This window comes from Balearica regulorum, chromosome 1 (assembly GCF_011004875.1).
Source record: "Balearica regulorum gibbericeps isolate bBalReg1 chromosome 1, bBalReg1.pri, whole genome shotgun sequence".
Classification (NCBI taxonomy): Eukaryota; Metazoa; Chordata; class Aves; order Gruiformes; family Gruidae; genus Balearica; species Balearica regulorum.
The window spans coordinates 75,637,304-75,663,242 of record NC_046184.1 but is presented as its reverse complement, the minus strand read 5'-3'; the positions used below and the strand labels follow the sequence as shown (position 1 = coordinate 75,663,242).

At 41.3% G+C, this 25,939-nt stretch overlaps 1 protein-coding gene across 1 annotated transcript in view; it reads left to right on the top strand.

Annotated features, from left to right (window-relative positions):
- ITPR2 (inositol 1,4,5-trisphosphate receptor type 2) overlaps positions 1-25,939 on the top strand; it is a 261,890-nt gene that overhangs the window by 32,875 nt on the left and 203,076 nt on the right. The window contains exons 2-9 of the mRNA XM_075759160.1: positions 237-307; positions 9,789-9,904; positions 11,097-11,183; positions 11,875-12,033; positions 17,653-17,751; positions 18,246-18,329; positions 19,411-19,557; positions 20,820-20,915. Coding sequence (XP_075615275.1) covers positions 237-307; positions 9,789-9,904; positions 11,097-11,183; positions 11,875-12,033; positions 17,653-17,751; positions 18,246-18,329; positions 19,411-19,557; positions 20,820-20,915 — 859 coding nt within the window. The remainder of the gene's footprint in view (positions 1-236; positions 308-9,788; positions 9,905-11,096; positions 11,184-11,874; positions 12,034-17,652; positions 17,752-18,245; positions 18,330-19,410; positions 19,558-20,819; positions 20,916-25,939) is intronic.

The window sequence follows — 25,939 nt, the reverse complement described above, 5'->3', positions numbered from 1 at the left end:
CATAGGCCATAATTTAGTGCAATAGAAGAAATCCTCTTTCTTGAAGGAAAAAGCGGAGTTTTCTTTTCTTGGTTATGCTTAGTAACTGAATAATAGAGTTTCTAAGGTATTATTTGAATTAAATTGGAGAAATGTGTCAACTTCTGTATCTGTGGCGTGACAGGTATGTCTCTGCATTTATATACACTGATGTCAAATGCATGATTTAGTAAGTGTAATAACTTTTGTTTTTCTAGGTTAGTGGATGACCGGTGTGTGGTTCAGCCAGAGGCAGGTGACCTTGCTAATCCTCCAAAGAAGTTCAGAGGTCAGTAACTGGGGATAATTTTTTTGTTATGACCGATTGATGCATGTTCTAACTCCTTGGGCACTTTGCCTTACCAGACATGTAACTTCCCAGATCCCCTCATGATTTGTGAACACATTGCTGGAGTTTCAAACTGGAATGTGAATGACAGATTTTCGGAACTAAATACCAAATTGGCAAAGGCACGAGGGATAGGTGGAAAACATGGGGAAAGGGACTAATTTTCCTGTAGTCCAAGAGTTGGTTGCTCTGTTCTGTGTGCTGAACACTGATTCCCTGCTGTGTTACCAACTCCTTGCTCCAGCCCTGCTCTTGCAATGGCAAACAAGCTCGTGAGATTCAAAGCTACTTGAGCTGCTGGTTTGTTTGTTTTTTTTTTTTTTTTTTTTTTGAAATATAAGACAACTTTAAGGACTACCCCCAATTATTCTGTCAGCTTTTTGTTTTGCTTTTGCTTAAAACCCTATCTGATTTTTCTGAACCTTCTTAGACATGACCTTGTAGATTTGGATAATTCTGTTATTTTGCTTATCGGAAAAAAATAATGCACTGACAACATGCAGTTTCTACTTCATAAAGCTAAAAAATACTCCTGTGGTATCAGAAGTTCTGTGTGTTTATATGCAGGGAAGGGAATAAAACCTCTCAGTCTTGTCTGTACTTGATTGAGCCATTGGCTCTAGCTGTGCCAAAGTAGAGCCTTACTAGCCTGATCCAGACCTTTTGGCTTAAATGGACTTGGATTCACACCTGTTATGAGATAGGCAGTTATGACTTACCTGCTTTAGAGCAAGGGAAATGTGTTTCATAGCTGTTTGTATCTATGTCAAGGGGTTGCACTGACATTCTTAACCTTATTATTTCCAGTACTTATTATACTGTAGTATGTATATGCTATTATCACAAAAAAGTTGCATTTAAAACATTGAGAGACTGAAGTTCTGCTTTCCCAGAGTATTCAAGGTTTTTTTCCATTATATATTCAGGAAATGTCAGCAGTTGGTTCCAATTCCAGCTGTGAACATTCAGCGCATCAGCAGATCTTGGAAGTTGAGAAAGTGAGGATGTATACTTAGAAACTAATAGTAAAATTTCAGTCATCTGCGTGATGGAATAACTTTATAGCAGAGATGGGGATAGCATCTAGTTCTCCAGTGTGGCTTTTGGGCTACCTAACTGATTTCATCCTCTTGCTGCCTGCAAATACATGTTTAATTCACAGCTTCCAGGTTGCACAAAATTTCAGGTGGGGATTCTTTGGACAGTATTTCTGTCACTTTACCACACTGATGTGTTCCCAGAGTAGAACATATCCAGGTTTCTAGATGAGACAGGAGTCACTGGAAAACATTTGCATGTGATAGTATAATTGCAGAATACATCCAAATGCCTACAATCAAGGAGCTGAACAGAGGCTAAAAAGACAGCCTTAATTTCTTCATTGTCTAACGTTCGAGCGCTTGATTTTATAACTTCAGTACAGTAGAGTTCTTTTATTGCAGTTCTGTGATGTTCTTTCCTAACTTGAAAAGGCAAAGAAGGAAAAAATTGATAGTGTTCTGTGTTGAGTGTTTTTTTTTTTTTTTAAAAAAAAGGTTATTTCGCAGCATCAGGAAGGTCTGGGCACTTTGATTCAGGGTGCAAGGAACTCCCAGCGCTAACGGCATGACATGAGTGGTACCAGTAGTACGTGTGTACGTAGATCGCCTGTCAGAAGGGGATGAGATACAGACAAGACGTACAGCTGTTTTCTGCTGCTGGGGGAATGCGAGCACTGTACTCCTGAGTTACGTCCCAGCTTCTGCAGGGGAATGTTTTCTATTAGTTGTAGACAGTTTTGGCTCTGTTCCCTATTGCAACCTCTGCCTGTTGCTTGCATAACGCATCCCTTTATTTCTGGTTGCCTCTGCTCCCTCTTCCCCACAGCATCTGACCTTTCCTTTTCTCTAACTCAGATCCTCCAATTCTTGGGGATCCCCTCTTCTCCCTTTCCCTCCCTGCCCCACAACTTGTTACCAGCTACTTTCTTCCTTCTCACTGCTGCTTCTTTGCTCCCTTTGGCTCCAGCAGCCTCTCCTCCTGTCACTCCTCACCTCTTTCTGGTTTAGGGTGCACCCATACCTGACTTAATTTTGAAGCGGCTTGCTTACCTATTGCTGGCATTGTGGTAGCATACGAATTCGGATGAACTGCAACATCTGTAGGAGAAGCTAAATTAGTAAAAAAGTGAGTTTTGTCACCTTAATTGATGCAACCCACCATGCTATAACATCATGGCATCTAGTAGCATTTTCATGTTGCTTCGAGTATGTGTAATTGAGTGGCATTCAGGAGAATGGCTGCAGCAAAGATAAAGCTGTTGTTTGGTGGTTCTCTCCTTCTTACAAGTCAAATTCTAAGTGTGGGAATAGCAAGGGTTTTGCTGAGAACACAGCAAAACCTTGCTGTCTAATTGGGATTTTTAGTGCCTGGTACCACAGAGGTGTCTGTACTACAAGAGCAGCCAAAAGCACATCTCTGCCACGCTTTGTTAAATTTCTTGGCTCTGCTCAAGAGCATTGAGGCAAGAGAGTTGCTAAATGTTGTTCTTATAACCAAGAAACATAAGCAAACCCCATATTCCACCCCCCCACCCCCCCGAGAATCTTCTGGGAAATAACATTCAATTAAAATAGCAAAGTTAAACAAGAACTGCTTTAAGTAGGTTCTTGACATACAAAGAAGACTTAGGCATGAATGATTAATTGAATGATTAGACATAAGCAACTAAAAATAGCATCTAACAGCAGGAAGAGTAGGGCCTCTTTAGTAATAGGAACTGCTGTCTGTATGGTTTACAGTGTTTTTATCACTGATAGCTGAACTGGCGTTGATTTGAGGTTAGGGCATGACCTAAGAGTCAAAGAAGTATGAGAAAGGCATGTTTCTAACAAGATGTTTAGATTCCAAGGACTGACTCTGAAAATTAACTTCAGAGGACTATGTTTGTTCTGTTTTGGTAATATTTTTTCAACCCTTTCCCCAACAGAATTTTTTTTTTTAAAAAAAAACCCTGTTTTTTCTAACTACTTGTATCCCTCCTACAGAGTTCACTTGGAGGTCAAATTTAGGTACTGAGCAGTTGGCGTGAACTGAAAGCCTACGTAAAAAGGTGTCTCAAAATAGCAGTTTCATTTTTGTTATGTGTTTACTTTTTTTTGAGTGGGTGGTAGCTATTCTAGTTGTTTCAGAACATCCTACAAAATGGAGTGTTGTTAAGCTAAGGAAAGCTGTGGTTGCTTTTCATTTTGTGTCCATACAAAGCAGCTGTGGTCCAGATTTCCCCTCCAGTCACACTGGAATGAACTTGGAGTGGCTCTGTGTTCATCAATGTGCATATCCAGATTTGCATCAGTGCAAAGGAGGGCAGAATTTGGTCCCACACGTGTTTCCTGAAGTCTGTTGAGGCAAAAAAAAAAAAAAGAAAGAAAGAAAGAGGCATTTATGACTTTTCAGTTGAAGTTAAGGGACTGATCAAGCCAGATGCTTCTTGTCCTAATTCTAACTGAAGCTAGTGAGAGCTAAAGCACTTAGTGTCGTGATGGAAATGCTTACTGGGCTGCAGGGTCAGCTTCACAGAGATTAGGAAGACCAGTGTGTGCCAGAAGCCCTGTGTCTCTGAAGAAAAGTCACATCACGAGCAGCAGAACTGCAAGTTTCCTCAGAGTGTGACTTCAAGCACAGTTCAGCTTGATGCTGTTCTCTCCAGTGGGAAACCCTTCCAGCTTCCAAGTTGTAAAACAGCAGAGATAAGACCTGCTTGTTGGTCAAATTTAGCAACTCTGAAAAAAGGAACACAAGTCTCTCTTCTATTTTAAATGTAAAATGACTTAAGTTCTTAAACTGATTTAAACTTACCTACATTATATACCCCTTTTTCTTGAGGCACCTGCAATGAAAAGTGATGTTTGAGTTCCTAGATAATCCTCCTCTTGCCTTTCTCTCAATTTTTAGTTTGTTCTAAGCTTTTTCTGACATTGTTCTTTCCTCTTCTCTCCTTTCCATTACGTTCCTCTGCGCTCTCTCCTTTTCTCCTCCTCCCCTTTCCTCTGCCATCTGCCATTTTCCTTTTTACTTGCCTTCTCCTACGTTGTTTTGGTTTGTCCTTGTGTTTTCTTCTTGGGGTTTGTTTTTTTTTTTTTTTCATCTCAAATTCCTGATTGCTTTTTCTGTTGTCCTCCTTAGGACTCTTCATTGCCCCCCTCCTTGCTCCTTTACGTTCCTCCCTGTCCATTCTCACTTCAGCTCTTTTTTGCCTTTCTGTATTTTTTCCAAAACACATAGATTTGTACATGCTGTGAGTTAATAGCCCTATCACTTCCACTTGACCATTTGTCAGCCTGCTGGTTTCAGTAAAGCCATGTGATAATTTCTCTAGTTCTACAAGTCACAAAAATCTTCCATGATGGGCAAGAGTTGAATTTCTAACACTTAAAAAAACCAACCAAACAAAAAACAAAAAAAGGGGGGGGGGGGGGGGGGGGAGAAAGCATCTGGCAAATATTGTTCTAAGCCATCTTTATCCAATATCAAGAAATATTTAAAAGGCATAATATGAGTTATTTTCCTTTTCAGACTTCCTGAGTGTAGTTGCTTTTTGCTCAGAGGATGTGCTGTGTGTGAGTGTTCCACCCACTGTTGCCTTTTGTAAAGTGAAGCTGGCATTTGGGGCACACTTGCAGGCTGAGGCAGATAGATGGGCAGGTCGGTGCTGAGTGCATCCTCTCTCTGTGGATCATCTCCTGCATCCTGGGAGTTGCTGCTTTCTGTCTTTTGATTGTTCTGATTAATAAATATCTCCCCCCCCCCCCCCCCCCCCATAAAATAAGTAATTGATATATGTCTCAGCACTGATAATTTGTCATATTTTCTTACTTTCTAATAAACCAAGGTGTAGCGTAGGAGGTTAAGCCTGGAGTGTGACCAGGGAGAGCTTCCCCTTTTTTTTTCCATTTTGTAAAGAAAACTTGAAGTGATTTTTATTGTTTTAAAAATGGGGGTGTGGGGGGTGTGTGTGGGTGGAGCTGGGGTGGGCAACGTTTCTCATTTTCCCCATCTTCACTTCGTGCACCAGTAATTGAAATTTTGCCTAGAAGACTTTGTGGGTATGAGAAAATTGATGAAACTGCAGAAGTTGAACGCGTGAAAGTGTAGTAAGTGAAACTGGCTGATACTTTTAAGCTACTTGCTTTAAAGCTATTTGTTTACCTTTGATAGTGCCTACTTAATTAGTGTCCTGAGGAAGAGAAGCATTTATGTAAAACTCCATAAAGTGTAACGAGTTAGGACTCTCTGAGAACGTCTGGAGAAGTTAGAAAAGAGACAGTCTGTCTCATGGGTTGCTGGGCTAAGCTTGTGATCTACTGTGTGTGCTGGAAAGTTGCTGTATAATCTTATGCCTCAGTTTTTCTTTTCTCCTGTTTAAACTATAACTTCTATAGGACAGGGAGTGCTTTTTTTACCTCCTGATGTTTAGGACAACGAGGTTTGAATTTATATAGTATCCTGCTGTTACTCTAATAACAAGTAAGTAGAAAAGACCAGGAAAAAAACCCCCAAAACCAGATGACCTATTTTTAATGTATCTGGAATCTTAAAAAAAAACAACCCACAAACCAAAACCAAAAAAGCTTGTCTGGAAACAAAGAACCTGAGGTTTTTTGTCTATAAATTGAGGAAAATACAATTGAAATAATACTGATTTTAGAAAAGTCCTTGGTAGTTCAACTTCTGGAGCACTGGACTGTAAGTCAGGAGAGCTGTGTTGTGCAGCCTGGCTATGGATGGAGCTGCGTGGCTGAGGTTACACAGCGCCTGCTCTGTTTCCTTTTCTTTGAGAACTATGATTAGAAAAAATTCACCCACCTTTGGGAGGCAGACCCACACGGCAGTGACTGCACATCCGTATACGTCTCGCATTTCTCTGCAGTGTGGTGGCACTGAGCTTTTTGAGGCTCTGCGTGAGGATGGGAAGTGGTGTGTTTACTCAAGTAGCAGGATGTGTGGGGAGTAACTGAGAAATGAAGACTGGTCCTATAAAAAGAAGGTATTGTTACTTCAGAGAAATAAATGTTTCATGAAGTCTTCTGAGAAGGCACATTAATTATAGATTGTTACAGAAAATAACAGCTGACTTTTTGCCTTACAAGCTGAAATCCCGGCACTCAAAATCTCCTACAACATATGGTATGATTTAACACTGCACAGCACTTTGTAATTGTTTTTTTCTTCTTGGTGTCCACGGTGTTGTAAAAGTTACCTGGGAGTTATCACGTACTCTAGGTTGTATGATACAGTTCTCATCGTAAATACTCCCCTTCGAAATGAAAGTAACCACCTCTGCGAAGTGGCTGGGTTTGCTTTGGTAAAGATTTGTAATGTTTTCTCCTCAGAACAGCAACTCCGGGCTGTGATTAGGGAGCAAATTTGGGTCAGCTCCAAGGAAAGTTCTACCACCGGCGATGTTTTTGTATGAACAAACTTTGCCACTGCAAATATTAGAGGAAGATCGATTACTACGAAGGGAAGAGGCGATGCAATGGAGAGCTTGGTATAACGATGGCCAACGCATGAGAGCGCAGATGGCGTATTTGCAGAACTAGAAGCATTGCAGCGTAGTTGGTGGCTTGAGGGCAGCACTGTTGCAAAGTGCTGGCTCTGGGGGCGCAGGCAGCGGGAGGAACGTGTGGTACAGTCTTGCGAGTCGTTTTGGCAGCACTAACATCAGATAGCTGTGCTTAGCTGGGCCTGATTGCAGTTGAGAGCGCTGCCTGTTTGTATTTTGTTAAGAAATGAGAGTTCATTTCTTTCCTTTACTTTGGAAAGGCAAGGGCAGCCTTCACACTAGATTGCCCTTCCCTCTTCTGTTGTATTGCAAGAGCTGTTCCTACTGTAACATGGTTTCAGTAACTCCTCACAGACGGTGAAGTGATGGGGATGTTGGGGGATATATGGAGGGTATATCTCCGAGGAGCTAAATCGCCCCCTCTTCCTCCCTGTGTGAAAGATTAATTCCATTGGATTGGCAGTGTTGAAAACGAGAATAGGATCTGCCTTGGTATCTAGCATCTTCTGCAGAGAGGGTATGATTTTGACACTTGAATTTCCACTCATAAGGGTGGAACAGAGTTAGGAAATTTTTCTCGTCACACGTGTGATAGATGGGACTTCCCACACATGCTGTTGTGGATTGGTGGGCTGGAGTTCGTCCTAGGTAGTTAGCAACTGCAGATGTTAAACTTGGTCTGGGAATTACATAGTGAGTAGACAGCACTGGAAAATAGAAACTGTCTGCTGCTGTCCTGACTCAGTGGTTAAAAACCCAGGCCACGACTTCAGGATAGTTCTCTATAGCTTCCCCTGCTGACATTTTTGTGACACTAATGGACGAATGACTTGATCCACTGTATTTAAAAATGACATGCGAGATCGGTAAATTCAACAGGGTCACTTAGACGTTGATCCAGTGTGTAATTGAAATGTGTGCTTGATATTGTGGTTGCTATTTCGTATTGCAGCACCTTTGATAATGGAGGTCAGGGTGACTATATGGTGCTGTTGGAAAGGGACTCTTTTCCGAGAAGGCAGTGGGAGAGCTGAGGGTAGAGAGCACTGTTTTCAAATTATTCTGTGCTACGGGATGCGTATGCCACTGACTGTGTTGAGTGCAGTGGTAAATAAGCACTTAACATTGCTCACGTGGAGCTTGAATGTTCGTCTGTTCTCCTCTTTTTCTCTTTCTTTTCTGTGGTGTTGTGAGGAGCAATGTCTGTGCGATGCTCTCTGTGCAATGCGGCTTTCCAGTGGCGGCGCAGAGTCTCTTCTCTGTGGGAAAGCTGCCTGATGCCCAACAGAGAAGTGATGTTGCTGATTCTGGCCAAACTGGGGTGTACGTGCCTGCAAGATGTGCTTGTGGGATCAAAAGAGGAATTTTTTTAATTCTTGATTCTGCCCAAGGTGAAACCTCCTCTAAGTAGGGTATGTTGCTGCTATTACCTGGCTCTAGCTCGTGCCGTGGTTGGGTGGCTGGGAGTCAGGTAGGAATAGTTGCTTTCCTCCCGTCTCTACCTTCCTGAGACCTAGACATGGAGCAGGGAGGAGATTCTTCAGAGGTCTTTCTTCTCTGAGGCTGGATTACTCCTCAGAGTGCTTGGCCATCTGTTACAGTTAAATGTGGAGAGCTAATAATTTGGGACAGACCTTCCTTTGATGTCTATAAATCACAACCCATGTTGGGGAAGAGTTTCACACTGTAATACACAGGCAGTCCTGTATGTTCTTACTAGTCTCACAGTAAAACTCTGATTGCTAATACTTTCCTGTCCCTTCCTCTTGCTAGTTGATATATGTGGGGTGTGAACAGACAATTACCAATGTTTGCTGAGTAAAATGTCTTTTAAGCTTAGCTTTTAGAGCAGTTGATGATTGGGACCATGCAAGGCTAGGTATCTTTTATCACTCTAAAATTAGTTGGATTTGGGTGAATCATGAGCCTCTATTTCTAGTCTGTAGGACTGTCACTGGCACAAATATACCCAAAAAATCTTGAGTCAAGGATTTTCACAAAATTTAGTCTACTGCCAATTAACATTGACTTTCAACTATTGATTCCAGTATTGGGAAATAAAGATGAACAATTGAACAAGCACTTAGGGAAGCACCCCTTGGCTTCCCTCCAGCCACATCTCTCCCCCTTCTGGTCCCCAGGCCCCTCGCCACACACCTCACGTGGTCCCCATGGGGAGAGGATGGAGGTCGGTGCCTTGCGACTCGTTTTCCTTTGCTGCTCCTCGTCTCTTACTCTGCAGCTCCCCTGTTGGCTGCAGTCCCCTCAGGGGGTACCTCCTCCTCTGTCGTCCTTTGCACAGCCACTCCGGTGTTCAGTTTTTGTCACTTTGTTGTTTATACTGTTAGGTTTTTTAAATCAATCTTAGTGAAGGTGCGTGTAGACCCAAACACCACATTAACCTCCTTGGTGGCTTGCAGCCGAATGTCCATGCAATCCTTTGTTTCAGCGGTGCCAGAAGGAGCAGAGCAGCCAGATGTATGGCATACAGAACGCAGGACTGGTTTCTTTTTTTTTTTTTTTTATTTCAATGTTTCACGTGCCTTCAAACAGTGCATCTGTAGTGCACTGCAGCAAAGAGTGCTAATAAAGCAGCAGGCAGTTGTTCATATGGCAGGCTCACAGCCTGGGACTCCTGAGAGAGATTGCAGAGAGGTTGCACGGAGCGGACACGTGTGGGGCATTGAAGGCTTTAGGTTCAACTCAGATGTTCTGCCACCCTGTTTATGGTATCATTGCCATCGAGCTGTTTGGTGACTATGTTTAAACACTGGCATCTAGGCATTTCTGGAAAAAGAAAACCAACCCAGGCATACTTACAAATGAAGGAAGTGTCTGTCAGCATCACTTCTGAGTATTTCTTTCAATCTTCCCCAGACTGCCTTTTCAAGGTGTGTCCTATGAACCGATATTCAGCCCAGAAGCAGTACTGGAAAGCCAAGCAAGCCAAACAAGGAAACCATACAGAAGCAGCCCTGCTGAAGAAACTTCAAGTAAGAGACATCTGTATTTGTAATCTTATCTCAATCTGCAGGCTGTAGAATTACAATAGTATGAGAAAGAATAATAACAAGTGCCTTGGGAACAACTGTGATGGGTATTATTATGCCACCGTAGCAACGTTATATTCTCCTTAGCTCTCCTGACTGGCATTTATTGTCCCTGCCCTGTTTTTTATCTTACTTTGTGCTGGGGGTTGTGCCTTTGCTTTAAGAAAAATACTGCTTTCAGAAGTTTTATAAAGTAAAAATGGAGTTGTTAAAATCAGGAGTGGGCCCTGGTTTAAATCATGCTATTATTTTAGAAGTCCTTTCCAGGAGTTAGGCAGAGGGGTGGACAAAGAGATGTTTTCCATGCTTTAGTCTGGAATTTCCTCGGAATTGCAGTTGTCTCTGCTTTCAGTCCAGGTGATTCTTCTCTGAACCATTGGGCAGATTCTATTTGGGCATCAAATACAGTGCGGATGAAGCGACTCCTCTGTCTCTGAAAAACAGCTGTCCTGATGTTATAACTGGATGCATAAAACTAAAAGTGAAAACAAGGTCATACCAAACCTGGTTGATAGCTTTATGTGCAGTGGAGAGGCTGCCCCGTGCTTCCAGTTAAAAACAGCAATGAAGGCACGTGGTGTGTGACTAGAGCTAGCTACACAGCAATTGGAGCTAGGAGCTGAGAGGTTGTTCTGTTGCTGTTTTTGACCCAGACTATTGTGCTTAGCCTTGGTTTTGCAATGTGTGACCTACTGGTGTCGTTCTGTTTATATATAAAGTCAATATGTTTGTATGCAATTAAAAACCCAACGAGCAAGAGGAATAGTGAAAGGGAGGAGCTAATCATAGGCCCTTCTTTTTCCTCCTTCAGGATGAAATAAAGCACCTGGAATTGCTTTTCATGCTTGAAATTTTTAAAAATAGCGTGCATTTCAGGTGTGATCATAAATTGTGGCTGAGTTTCTATTCTGGGTAATAAAAAAATCAGAATCATTACACAGGGTATGGGTGATAATAGTTCAGAAAATTATGCTGCAGCAGGATTCAGGTGCAAATATTTTCAGTGCAGCAATGCCTACAGGTTGAAGGAAGCATTTTAAATGTGATATCATTTCATTTTTATACTGTCTGTTCCAGTAGCTGAATACAGGTACTTATTTTGTAGAGTTTAAAGAAAAAAATCATTCTCTTGCAGCATGCCGCAGAACTGGAACAAAAGCAGAACGAAAGCGAGAACAGAAAGCTGTTGGGCGAAATTGTAAAATATAGCAATGTCATACAGGTAAACCAATTGAAATACATCTGCACTCTCTCTGAGCTGGAAAGGAAACAGTTGTTTCATTTCAAGGTTATGGTGAAAATGAAACTAACCACTGTAATCTGGATTGTCAAGGGTCAGGTAAACAGAACTTGGTAGAGTTTACAGTATTGTGTTTTTCTGTCTGTTTTAAAGCCTACCAGAAGTGCTGCATATTCATGTTTAAATAATATGTCATAATAAAATTTTATGTGTGATTTTTGCTGCTGCGGTTTAGAATCTGAATGTAAATATGTACCTTTTATTTTCAAGATTTATTTCCAAATCATATTATAGAGGTGCTATGCAGCTCCTTCTAAATCACTGAAGTCATTTGTACTTCATGACATATAAATGAGACAGAATTTACGTTCTTAAGTGCAGCACAACTTTCCTGTAATGGATGAAATTCCTGAAGGTAACACTATTAAAGGACCCTTGCCCTACCTGTAGTATATGCTGTCAAAGTGATTGCTGACACATTTCGCTCAATCTGAGATAGAGCATCTGTTTTCCTAAACTGCAGTATTCTTTGATAACTCTCTTCTAGTTTTATTTTGTCTTTGTCTACGTTATGAAAAATCACTACAGTGTGAAAGCCCGCGCTTCCTCTTTTGACTGAAGGGAGAAAAAGCAACAGCCGTACTAAATTTTTTTAATTATTATTTGTTGACAGCTACTGCACATAAAAAGTAATAAGTACCTCACGGTCAATAAGAGATTGCCGGCTCTGCTAGAGAAGAATGCTATGCGGGTGTCTCTGGATGCTGCAGGGAACGAGGGATCCTGGTTTTATATCCAGCCGTTCTGGAAACTGAGGAGCGAAGGTGACAATGTAAGTGGAAATACAGAATGTCTAAGAGGGAGAAGGCAGAAATTTTCCAGAAGACACATGATTTCTTCGCTACTGACATAAATCACAATGGATTAAGTTCAGAAAAAAAAATATTTTAAGCAGTGTTTGGGACTATTAGCTTTTAGATGTAACTAGAAAGTGTTACCAAATTATATGGTCTGGAATCTGAAATGTTGTCACCTTCATCTGAGCCTCTGCTGACCTGTATTGGGACGTCTTTGCTAAGTCCACCCGTTGTGTGCAGTTTTACAAAGCTGTTAATAAGTCACAGTTTACATCAGAGTAAAAATATTTTTTTTGAAAGGTTTTTTTTTTTCAAGAGGACAGCAGAGAACGTCTGTAGGAAACACATCAGGTTTCTTTAAATCTGTATCCCCCCTCAACATGAGAATGGCACCTATGACTGGAATTGGGTTGGATGGTATGGTGGGCCTTTTCTGGGTAGGTTTCAGTAGGAGCCTTGTGTATTGTTAAGAGGAAGAATATATGGGAGAGCTCTTTGCTGGAGATCTGAGAGTTGCACCACGAGATCAAAACTCAGTTCTTCATTCAGTCGGCTGCGGCTTGGTTAAGTGCCCGCTGTGGAAAATTCAGATCTGCCTCTGGGAAGGCCCCATGGTGAACTTGTGTGGTTTTATATTGTAGACCTGGCTGGGAACATTTGGCCACTCTCCGTTGTGAAGTACTCAGTGAAAGAGCCCTCTCAGGATCGCAGACAGGAATGCCTGTTTTCTCGTGCATTTTCTCTCATTAACTTTGTGGTTACCCAGCTCTTGGGACGCTCTCCAGGAGGAGTGTGGTTACTTGCAGTTCCTTTTGGTGATCTGTTGTGGGGAGGGGAAGGACTATATTCCCGGCTCCTGCTCAGGAGCCCCTAAAAGTCATAGCCCTTCCCTGCTCCCTGCAGTGATCGGAAGAGTACGTGAAAAACTCCCCTTTTCCCCAAGGCTGTTGCAGAGAAAAGCAGCAGAGAAAAGCAGCAAACACGAGTAGTCCTCTGGGGCACCTCTGCATGGCTTTTCAACTGGGGAAAAGAAGTGTTGTGGATCAAACATTCCTCTCCCTCTTTGGAAAGAAAAAAGGTGACTTACTGCTTTAAGTTTTTGACTTAATTTCTTAGAATAACATTGAGTCAGCATCTTCTTAATTTCTCATGCCTGGGAAATAAGTACGCGTCATGCTCTCCAGAGTGAGGACCTGGGGATCCCAGGTTGTGATCTGCAAAGCCATGGTGAGCCCTTGCAGCTGAGCGCAGCAGAATGATCGTAAGCCTTAAAAGCCATCCTCAGTACTGTAGAGCTTTTGATTTAATTTGACGCCGTTGTGGGCACACGAGAAACGTGAGAGTTTGGAAGTGGTTTTGCTGCTCTGAAAAGTTTGCAGATGGCTGTAACATCCTTTTCTGCAGACTTCTCTCCTAGTTTGTTCCCTGTGGGGCTGTATTTGACAGGCTCTGTGCTACAAAGACCATGGGGGAAACTGTTACGTTTTCTCCTAACTTAATGGCCTCTTTTGGAAGCTGCCTGCTCCTCATTTTCTGTCACCATGTGTTCCCTTACAAAGCCATTATTTTTTCACCATTCACCATTATATTTTACAGAGGGAAGTCTCGAGACCCAAGTTTTTCCTTCTTTCTACCAGGCCCAAACAGATCTGATAATTGTCTTTGCAAACTTCCAGAGCTAAACATCAATCCTTTGGTAGCTTTCTCAGAACTGCTCTGGCAGATTTCCACCCCTTCAGCGGCTGCAGAAACTAGGCAGCTGTTGTAAGGGGGACAAGGGGTAGCAAGCGATGGGGGAAATCCTTCATTTGGCTCTCGCAGGCAGAGGGGGGCTCCAGCCTGGTACCCACTCCTTCCCTCTCAGTTACTCCCAGACACGTACCCATTAGAAGGGCTAGTTTCTGGGGGACTCATCTACAAAGCACCTAATACCACATAAGATGGGGCCACTTTACCTACTCACTAAGTTAGCTTTTAAAGGACCTTTTTTTTTTGTATACTTTTCTTCTGACCACTCTGTGCATGTAGTTAGCTTGGTATATCAGGCCCTTATTCTGTTTGGAAACTTTGAGGTTTTTTTTATTTATTTTCAGTTTCTGTGCTATAACAAGGAAATTCCCTAAGAATATACATTTTAGAAAGTCTTTAGAACAGTAGAAGTGAGTATTGAATTACTACTTGGATGACTGATACTGTGTCAGATAACCCAGGCAAGGTAGAACCAAATATGCCATGTACCCTAACAACAACAACAAAAAACCCCAGTGTTTTAGTCTGGAGGAAGCTGTGATATAGGCAGTCATGTATGTGACTTTTATGGTAAGTCATCATGCTTGTGAAATATTTTAAATATTATTTTTCTGAAGGAGGGTTAGCTTAGCTTTGTTAACAAGTGATTAGTTATGCAAGTCAATGAAAGTAATGAAAAAAATATTGCTGAAAATTTGCAGTAATTGGCATAACTCTGCAATATCTTATGCAGACTTTTATTAAGCATCTCTCAGCTCTTCTTTAACTGGAAGATGTGACTGATTAAGGCTAGAGCTGGTTCCAGTTTGACTGAACAGCAAAATGTGCACTGATGGCAGGATTACCTCTGTGTGGATTGCATTTTTGGTTGTCTGCCATTTTAGTTGTTTGAAAGCTTGATCTTGCAGCGTGCTGAGGAGGGTGGTCTTAGACTCGGGGAATGCCCAGCCATCTGTGGGAAAGTTCTGCTAATCCTCCCGACCTTTGAAGTGTGTCAGCAATGTGACTAGCAGATGTGGTTATAACGTAAAAGCAATGGCGATGGAGTAGCAGAGCCTTTGGTGTGCCCAGTAACCTCCTTCGATAGTTAGACCAAACTGAAATCACTGCTACTGCATCTTCACAGCTAATATAACCTCTTGCAACTGCCAGTCTTTGTGATATACTACACCTATACTAGGGTATTTACCTCACCTTCTTGTGGTGTAGATGTAGCTGTCAGATGGACTTTCTAGGTTTATATGCAACCACAGAATCGCTCTAAGTGATGCCAGTGCTGGTCCCCCACCCAGAATACAGAATGCAGTCAGCTATTCTCACTCTCAGTATACCCTCTCCACCAAGACGTGGACAAGTAGGGTTGCATGAATTTAGAAATTACCTTGTGGGGGAATAACTCTGCTGCATCTAAGACTGAAGGACCTTGTAGGTTTATCTTGAATTCAAAAGCTGGATTGTCCATGAATTTAATCATTCTCTGGAAGTTTCTTCTCTAGACTGGAAAAGGTAAAGAGTTTTGTCAAAGGAATCAGGAATAAAATCCTCAAAAGCTGTGTGTCTAATGCATCTTTAACACATTAATGTCTGTATGTAAGGAAGAAGTTCCAGAGACCTGTCAAACTATTACCCACTGCTGGTCTACAGCATACTGTGGCCAGCTGTGCCCAAGGATAGCTAAGGAAGAGTACAAAGGTGTCAATTTTAACCTTGGAAATACATTGCTCTGTCTTCTATGATATCCATCTAGTCCAGTTCTAGAGGCAGAAATCTGGGCACATGGGCATGCACATGCTCTGCCTCCAGTGTTTTGGGCATGCTGTGGCATTATTTGGAGCTGGAAATAAACTGGGCAGGGGATGGAAGGAACTACAAGGAGCAGACTTGTTGCTAGCCCGAGGCAACCATGTATAAGAAAACAGGATTCCCTCTTTCAGGAGAACTTCGCTTTCATTTTCTGCATCACTGGTGGAGGGTATATAGGAAACAAGTGCTGTGAAGTTGTCTTCTTTCCTTCGCAACCACCTATGGAGGTTAGAAGCAGGAAGAAAAAGAAGAAAGAAAAACATAGGATATCTCATTGCTTCTGTGGCAGCTGGCAGAGCTGGCCAGCATCAAGGGCAGGTTACTGATGTGGACTTGGAGCAGGGTAGGAGACAGACACTATGACACCACGTTAACAGTTCCTCCTCAGATGTGTGCCCACAGCAGAGTAGCTGGTGTACGTCTCCTTTCCTCTGGTTGCTTCCGTGATAGTCACAGGCTTGCATTCAAAGATACCTTCCTCCTACCCCTCCTTTTTCTTTTCTTTTCTTTTTTTTTTTTCTTCCCTTTTTAAAGAAGATGCTCAGTGATGTGCTCTCTTACTAATTAGGTTGTTATAGTCCTGGTGTACTTGCAATAATTTTGAAGTCCTGATTCCACTTTGCAGGATGCAGGCCTGATGGTTTTTTGATTAATGAATTGTCTGGTCATAACTTCTTAAAATGGGCTGTAAGTAATGTCTGTGTGAAGCATGGCATGCAGGAATGTATTGCATAAGTAATGTATCTTAAAGGCATCTTGTCATGATTTTGGTTCCATTAGAGAACTTTTTCTCATTACTTGGATCAAATAGGATTTCTATGTGTAGTCTGAGCATGATGACACTGTCTTTTGCTACTGTTTAGCTGTTTTGGTAAAGAACAGACAACCTTCTTTTTCACCTTTGCAATATGTGGGCCAAATTCACCTGTGTTGAAGTTACACGAGGCTGAATTGGGCTCTGCTCTTTCATAGGAAATGTGCTGACCAATGCAGAAAGTGTTTTTGTTTGTTTGTGTTCCAAAAGAAAGCATGGCTTGTGCAGTGTTTCATATAGCAAAGATCACATGTAGCCACTTGTCTTCCTGTGTGTGTTTGTGTTTGAAATTGCTGTGAACAACATAAGCAAATCAGGACCCACTGCCAACCAATCTATGTGGATTGATTTTATTTTTTTTTAATTATTTTTTTCCACCTCCTAGGTATGAATTGAATTCTCCATATGCATGTCTCAAGCACTTTTTAGGTCAAAGACATGTTCATATATTGTTTTTCCCTGTCTGTATAGGTAAAGAATTGCAAGGGCATGGGAATTTGTTTGCAGGGAGTCAGCTAGGAACTCCTCTCGTAGAAAGACAGTCTCTCAGCTGATAGACCTGCTGCCTGCGTTGGGCTCCAGAGAGAGTAACAACAGAGGGGATGGAGTATGTACACCTCTCTGAATTCCCAGTGATTTATGCTCCTTTCCAGATTGCAGACATACAGTGTAAATTGGAGAACTCCTGAGCCTGTCCTGACATATGCCAGAAGATGGTCCTCAGAGCTGGGGAGTCACTGGGCTAAAGAAGTTTTGTCTCAGGCAAATTTTTAAGGCTTTTGTGAAATGAAAGACACACCAATGGGAAAAGGTTGACTGACAGCAAGGGAAGGAAAAGAGTCTTGCTGTCTGACTACAGATTATTTTCTAAGCTTTTTCCGCCTTTTGGCGGGCAGTATATATGGGATAAAGAGTAGTTAATGTAACTTTTTGATGAACTGAACTGCTCTTGGAATTCATAGATTCGTATCTATTTAATGATCTCGAGTTTCTGTTGAGCAGGGTGACATGCTTACTGAGAATGTGAGGATTCATTAGTGTGAAATCTTGAACCCAAGCAATTGTAGCGGCAGAGGTGAACAGAGCTGGTGTGTGAATCGTCTGCAAATAAATTCACTGAGTGCCATTCCTAGAGCATGCATTTGAGTCATTTTCTTAAAATGTAACATTAGTTCATTTTATTGGATAGTTACATAGGTCTAAATTGCATTTTATTTCTGACTTCCAGGTGGTTGTGGGAGATAAAGTTGTGCTGATGCCAGTCAATGCAGGGCAGCCTCTACATGCCAGCAACATTGAGCTTCTGGATAACCCTGGCTGCAAAGAGGTGAGTTCGGTGGAGGGAGGAGGGGTAATTGCTAATCTGAGATGTATTACATGTTGTTCTTTACTGGTAACGAGAACCCCACTGTGGGCTAGATGCCAGTATTAAACATTGGTTCCAGCTTGGCCTCAAGAACCCCAAATCAAGTATACTTATTCTTGGCACAATTCTGTCTGGCACTGAAAGCTTTGTGAGGTTCGCTTGAGCATCTGAAACTCTCGCTGATGTAAGAGTACGTTCTCTTCCAACAGCTCTTTAGGTTGCCTTTGGTAGGTTGTAAACAGACAGAGCAGCATTTTGCCCACTGAATCTTCTCCAACATCAACATTATTATTAACACTTGAGAGCTTTAGGACCCATGTTAGGAACTGTACAAATAGGTAGCTAAGCCATGTCCCCTGCCAGCCTAGACATGGTGCAGTCTTTTAGAAGAATAGAATGTCTCAAAAAGAAAAGAACAACCCTTAATGCTCTAATTGTGGGTCTTTTTCCCAAAGGTAAATGCTGTCAACTGTAACACAAGCTGGAAAATAACTTTGTTCATGAAATTCAGTAGTTACCGAGATGATGTATTGAAAGGGGTGAGTATGGGTTTTTTTTAAAATTATTTTTTGAATTTGGAAAATCATGCCATATTTGACTGTACAGAAATACTAGATGGTGAATAAAAGAAATGGAGCTGTTGAGGACCCCTCACTGCTGTCCTTCAGCAGCCAGAATATTTTTGCTCTGTATCATTGTCTTACTAAGTGAAATTGTCTGGATTGTAATAGTTTCCAGCCCCTTTCCACTCCCAGGGACAACTGAGGATACATGAAAAAGATGAAGTGCAAGCCTAGAATGATGAGGGGCTCTGTACAGAATAACTGTGACGTTTCAGTTTATGCCAAGATGCTAAAGCAGGTATAACAAGCTTATGGAAGGGAGTGAGGCAGGAAAGATGACAATAGCTGTGATAAACCAATGTAGCTTTAAACGCTCGTGGGTTGCACAGCTTCATGCCTCTAGATGACACTCTGAGATCACTTACATTTTCATTTTAAATACATAAATTTTATCTGTCCTCGCTTATACCTTAATAAGTCATTATCAACTGGCTATTTTTTGGTAGGTATCAAAGTACCAGTAGTTTTTGAGGAAGAATTCGAAAGGGAAAATGGTCTACCTGTGTAGACCCTTTTGGGAATAGTGTTTAAAGACTTGGGGAGAGGCAGAAGGAAGCAACAATGATGGCAGCAGAATACATAGAGGACATTGGTTTTGGTTGCGTAGTAGAAGAGATGAGATAATAGAGAATCTGTTCACCTTCCGTAAATTCTAAAAGAGACCAGAAATAAAAAAATTAATTTAGTAAAGTTAGCTAAAATTAAAAATTATCTTTGGGTTAATTGTTGCCCATTATTCATTGCGGTGCTCTGAAACAAGTTCTATTTTCACAAAAGTGCATAGATCTCCTGCAGGACTGAGTTACCTCGTTTGATTTCCAGACTCAGTGCTGAGATTGTATACTCTGCACTTGGTACCTGCCACAGCAATAGGAAGCTAATAAATGTTTTCTTTACATCAGCTATTTTGACATCACTGGAGCTAGTACAGATATAGAGGATGAATCTAGCAGCTTTGCCTCCCGCTTAATAATGCTTCTTTTTCATTCTACTTTAGGGAGATGTTGTTAGGCTGTTTCATGCAGAGCAAGAGAAATTTCTGACCTGTGACGAATATGAGAAGAAACAACATATTTTCCTTCGTACTACATTGCGTCAGTCAGCCACTTCTGCAACAAGTTCTAAAGCACTGTGGGAAATCGAGGTATTTTTTTCTTGCTATAAATATTTTAGGACCTGAAGGCCAGGGCTCAGTAAAAATACTTTACCACAACATGAATCATTCATAGCGTCTTGATATCATCATACACCTCCCTGTAACTATTATTATTTTATGAAGCAGTTTGTGTAGGATGAACACTGAAGAGGTGCTTTATTGCTGTGCATCTGTGGAGGGAGGATATTTTCTTAATATATTTACCTGCACTAAGATGACAAAGGGTCAAATTCAGACTTGACATAAATGGTGCAAATTTATCAAAGCCAGTCAAATAACAGTCATATATCCTGAGTTCTGCGTGTTGATGTTTGACTTCATGTGCAATATAGAAAATTGAAATTCATGACTGACAAGAAATCTCACAAAAGTGATCGAGTCCATTCTTCTGCAACAGGGCACATGAACATCTGTGTAAGGTTAGGCTGAATAAAGGTGGTGTTGCTGAATGGGGATGATTTTGAGATGATGACTAGCAGATATATTTTTGTTTAACTGAGAAACTTTGGAAACTGGTATGTTTCAAACCCTTGCTATTACAGTAATGTAATTCCTGTATCCAAAAGTTCTTAGGTGCTGAACAAACTTTGTGCATTTAAAACAGAGCTCCTCACTCAGGCAAATGGTTGATTTTTGTCTGAGTAAGGGCTGTGTTGAATAGAATGTATCGTACTTGTAGTTATTTGAGATTACTTTAACCCCATAAGAGAGACAGGCACTGCTAGGTTTGAAGGTAGCAAATGACCTACAGCTCTCTCAAGGGGAAAAAGAAATAACCTGGGATGTTTCAAATGATATGGGGCTATTTAATCACATGAAAAAAAATGTACCAGAATTCCGCAGTGTTGTTAAAAATAGAGCTGGTGTAAGTGGTGAAACAATGTAAGAGGGTTTGAGTTTTACTTTTAAGCGATGCCCATGTAAGCGTAGAGCAGCTACATTTATTTTGTTGAGCTCCAGATTCACGCCATGTCAATTTAAACCAAAATTTGGCTCGTCATGTTCACAGGGAGTAGTTTAATGAAAACATGGAAAGTAATAGGAGGATTATTTCCTGGCACCTGGCAAAAAATAAATGTAAAATAGTTGTTATCTATGGTGGGCTTAGTGTGAGCACAGAATTCCTCTCTGTGGTAGATTATTTGTAATTATGTACTTTACATATTTTTATTTGAATGAGCTGTAAGAAATGTCAGTGATCTAAGTATGATCTTGAGGAGCACGATTAAAATTTGTACTTTTTCTTTTAGGTTGTCCATCATGACCCTTGCCGGGGAGGGGCAGGACAGTGGAATAGCTTGTTTAGATTTAAGCATTTGGCAACTGGAAACTACTTAGCTGCAGAGGTAAGAATGTGAATTAAACAAGTGGTTGTGTGCTGCACAACCAAGTACTATACGTGCCCTGCTAATTCAGAAATGCCGTAGTAGGTAGGTCCATGATGTAGGTCTCTGAAAAGATCCCACATCAGGTCTGAATGGGGAGAACTGGATGTGCACTGCTGTGTCATGCTGTATTGCTGTATCCAAGGGTTGCAAGGAAAATTTTTAAGCTACAAGACGCTGGTAGGTCAGTTCAAGATAACATCTAACCTTAACTTCAGCTGTGCTGTTGCATCTTGAATCTTCTTGTCATGGCAGCCGGAGCAAACACTACTGTTAAATATCTGTCATATCTACGCTGAAAAGCCTTGGATTCATTTATCTTGCTGTTCTTGTTTGCCGTAGATTTTTGGAGTGATATTGTGATCAGTCAAATATTATTCTTTACTGGCTCAGGCATCCATATACAGACTAAAGCTTTGAGAGTCAAACGGAATGTAAGGTAATCACTGAGCTTGATCGGAGAAGTCTGTGCAGGCACTAGAGCAGATCTCTAGACTGCTCAGGAGTTGTCATTCCTACAGGCTCTAGTCGTCTTGAAAAACTGTTTCTACAGCGGTAATTTCAGTGTACTGATCTCTGTCAGCCAGCATGTGGTCCAAGGCATCTTTGTGTTCTGTAGAAACTTGGGGAAGGACAAACTTTTCATGTATTGGTGTCATGACTTTTGATGTCATGCTAGTGCATTGTGATTATAGCAGGTTGCAGTTCTGCGGTTACACTCTTGTGTTCTGACTTAAAAAAAAAAAAAAAAAAAAGAATAAAGAAGGGTCTGAGGAAATCTTGCCCCTTTTGGTGGAACAGAAGGTCCAAGAAGGAGGACGATCTTGCAACTTGTCTGATAATTATCTGGTACTTTATGTTAAGGCAGAATAGTGTTGTGACTCCCCAAAAGAGAAACTTACTATCTTTTAAGACCCATAATTGCCTTTAAAAGTAAAACAGGGCTTTAACAAGCTGGAAGAGAGCAGATAACACCAAGTTTATGAAATGGGAGTGCCTTGGATTTTTTCCTGGTTGCAAGAAGCCATGAACTTTTAAAATCATATCTAATCCATATTAGCACTAGTCCGTGTCCAAGTTATATCAATGGAATGAAAAGTAGTTTTTTTCCCCACTGATTTAGTTAAGTCTGTGCAGGATTGCCTCTGACTTACGCTTGTAAGCACGAGTGTGAAAATTCACAACTATAGGAGCCAGTTATAAATCACTATATGTTAGAGAATCTCTGAAAAAAGACTTGCTCTAACTGGATTGAGTTATGTTTACAGCAGTGCAACTTCCGTACGCAGACAAGACGTTGGTATTCCCAGGGTGCTGCTTTCACTTTCCAGCTCCTGTCACAGCCTGCACTGATTTCAGAGTAAGAGCAAACAGGAGCTATCAAACCTTTACTTATTTCTCATTTTGTCAAAACCAGTGTCAAAACATAAACAGTGAACCACCAGGATGATACTGATATTATTTTCCATCTAAGACTGAATGTAATTTGGATCTTTTCCTTGGTGTTAGCAGTGGCTCACAGTGTAAGTTGGAAACCCGACAGGCCTGAGTGAAGAGCATCATCCCTTGAAAGGCCGTGGGCCGACATGCCTTTGCTCTGCTCTGCACTGCCGCCGCCGTACTGCAGCAGTGCTTTGGCTTTATTGCGTAGTTAATATTGGCTAATGATAGCTCATTTTCAAGTGGCAACCAGTACTCCAACCTAAGAGACGGTTCCATTTTCCTCTCTGCTTGCAGTGCGAGATGCTCCTAGTAGAAGGATTTTATTCAGACTAGCTAGGCTGATGGAGAATCAGGAAAGGCATCAGGCACTCTGGGCTTCCTTCTCCCACCATACCTCATCTGCTCAGAGATTTTCAGGAGAAAAATCTTCAGGTGAAGAAGTGTCACACTACACTGAATGTTGAACCTGACCTTAGGTCCTTTCTGCCTCTGGAAAGGAAATCCGCAGCAGGAAGACTCGTGATGTGGAGAGTGCAGTCGGCACAGTACAGTGAGAGCTGGAAGAGCATTTGGGTTGAACAGAGGTGATATGCTGTGACTGGAGAGCAGCGTTAGCTACTGTATCTGTGAAGTGTAAAATACCTGCTGGTGGAGATATTAAAGGTACTGCTGTAATAAAAACCTGCGAACTGTGTTTTACACGGTTCACGTGTCAGGCACAACACACCAGCCAGACATACGTGCCGAAGATTTATGAACAGGCAGGCAGACACCTAATGTGCGTGAGCTAACTTGAAATCATTTGGGCAGAGCTTACTGAACATTTATCTGCACAGGAAGCACAGGAAGATTACTCATAGTATGGACTATCAACAGCGTCACACGTTGCCATGACCTGATGTTGTTTAATAAAGATGTCTTTTGTTTGATAAAGATGTCTAGAGTGGAATAAGTAGTACAGACGCATAAACAAAATTACAAATCGTTTAAGTATTCTGTTGTTGGTGAATGATACAATTTCTGTCACAGTTTGACCTATTGTAAATCGGGAATAATCACTGTTTATAACCATCTTTTCCTTACTTGATCCTTCCATAAATCAGTTTGACATGTACCAGGGAGACTTCTGCAGTAGAATCTTGCATGGGTCAAGTCTCAGACAATGAGCAGAAGTGTCCTTCCCCTGGGTGTCTGCTTTCGCTCCTCCACAGCTAGGCTTGTACCTTGTGTGAGCAGTGCTGTGCCTTCTCTTTCTCTCTGAGGCTTGCTGTGCCAGATGTAACCGGTCAGCCTGATTTGTGACTCAGTGGGTCTGAGCCATGCAGTGAAGGGATGTCGCTGGAGCTCGTTAAGGCCAGCAGATGGTCTGGAGACTAAGGAAATTCAAAACACTTGCCCCAGAAAATTCAGGAATTTAAAACTAAGAAACTTAAAGATGTTTCAATACTACAGTAAGTAGGTTTAAAAAAAAATAAAAGTGAGACAATACAGTTGTCCAGTAAATAAAACATATAGGTGAGTACTTTTAAATCTAATTTGTATAAACTTGAGAGAATGAAGTCAGGATGTGTAAGTCCTAAATTCCGTGTTCCTAAGAATCACAATCAGTTGTCCAGCTTTTGTGGCCTTTCAAAGACTAAGGGTCCTCTGATACCTCTGACTTCTGACACAGTCTGAAGTAGCACCGTTTCCTTTAATCCTCTTTTCACTTGGCATTACTTAGGCTGTTATTTTCATTAATATGCTTTGAAGTTGCTTAAGACCTACTAGTACCACAAAGCAACCTAGACCCTCCTACCAGACTATGGGCAGAAGGTGAGCCACCCTGAAAGACCCACTGCTAAAGGAGACCCAGTGGAAGACACTTGCTAATTGCACGTAGCTGCATTGTCATTCCCCTGCTGCTGTGCACATCCTGGGGACATGGTCTGACACACCAGATGCATGTATGCTCTCACACAATTACTTAAGGCACAGGAGGGATATACTGAAGAAAAGGGTTTCATGTTTGGTGGTAAGACTTTGGGACATCAGAAATCTGCATAGGTGGTAATGTCTCCTACATGTCTGGCATTTGGAAACCTGAAACCACTGGCTCAGATGTTCACAAAATAATTGAAATCATAAAAAAGTGGAACCAAATAGCTGAGAAATTGGAAAGAGAAATTCTCTTCTTTGGAGACAGTGGGAGTTCTGCTGTTAGTGTCAGAAGGGCTTGATTTCACCCAAAAGAGCTGATTCAGATCCTTAGCAGGAGATTTAGACACGAAGCCACCAGCTAAGATCCAGGCTACCGAGTTTTATTCTCATCTTCACAGAGTCATCAGTCTTTTAGAAAAAGTTCTGTAGAAGATTCTTTTTTTAGCCCTGCTTACAGCAAAATGACCCAAGTTACTTTGAAGTTTTATAAAGAGAGGCAGTAAGGTTAGGTGAAAATTGAATGTTTCAAAGTAACAAAGACTTTCTCAAATTTTTTTAAAGTCTTTTCAGTGCAGGTACCACATGTAGAAGGCACCCAAATCTATCTATCTGTGTGTGGGAGCAAGTTGCGATTTACTTGAACAGCCTTTCAAATGGTGCAGGTTGGGACTACACAGCTGTGCCTTTCTCATGAACACACCTAACCTTTTCAGTATTCTAATCGCCAGGATAAAAGTCTCTTTGAACTGAATATCAGCTTATAGATTGTTCTGAACCAAAACGCGCACCTTTAACATTGTTCTCATGTGTGTAGCAGTTCCAATTCTGTGATTTCTGAACTGGATAATCTGTACTGAAACTATTAATGCTTGCTGTATGAGGCTGTTAAACAGAAATATGTGTGCCCATGCATATATATACACGCATACACAAGAAAGGCAAGATAAGTCTGTCATTTCATAGTAAACTTCTCAGGTGAGATGGATATCGCTAAAATAGTCACAAAATATGTATGCAAATATCAAATCACATGCTAGTCTCAGACATTGCAGTAGACAATAGAAAAACCACAGTACATATTGCTTGTGAAACATTGCAAACACGTACATAATCACAGAGCAGAATTTGTAAGGACAGATCTATGATAATTCTGTTTTACTTGAACAGACTAAACTAGAGTTACTAGATACCTTGGCAAAGATACGGCAGTAAGTCTGGTGAGGTAATTGTCTTTAACACTCAATTAACTGTACTATAGTAAATGAATTAAGATAATGCAGGTAAGATGGCAGCCTTAATGTTTATCTTCTGTGATTCTAGAAAATTGTGGCCATAAACAAGGGTTCAAATTATTACTGTGTCTTCCAAGGTAGTGCATAGAGTACTGGTGTTGCTCCAAAAGGTAATCTGTGCCCTGAAGTTCTTGATGAAGGAGAAAAGTGAGAACAAATGCAATAGGTTGAAGCAATGAGCTCAGAGGTAATGGTGGAACCAAACATACTTTTTCTGACTTGTAGTGTGCTTCATTCACTAGACCAAATTCTTGCTCGTGTAAGGGCCCTCATTCGGTAAAGCTCTCGGGAGTAGCCTTGTCTTTGAAGTCAGTGGCACATGAGCATTTA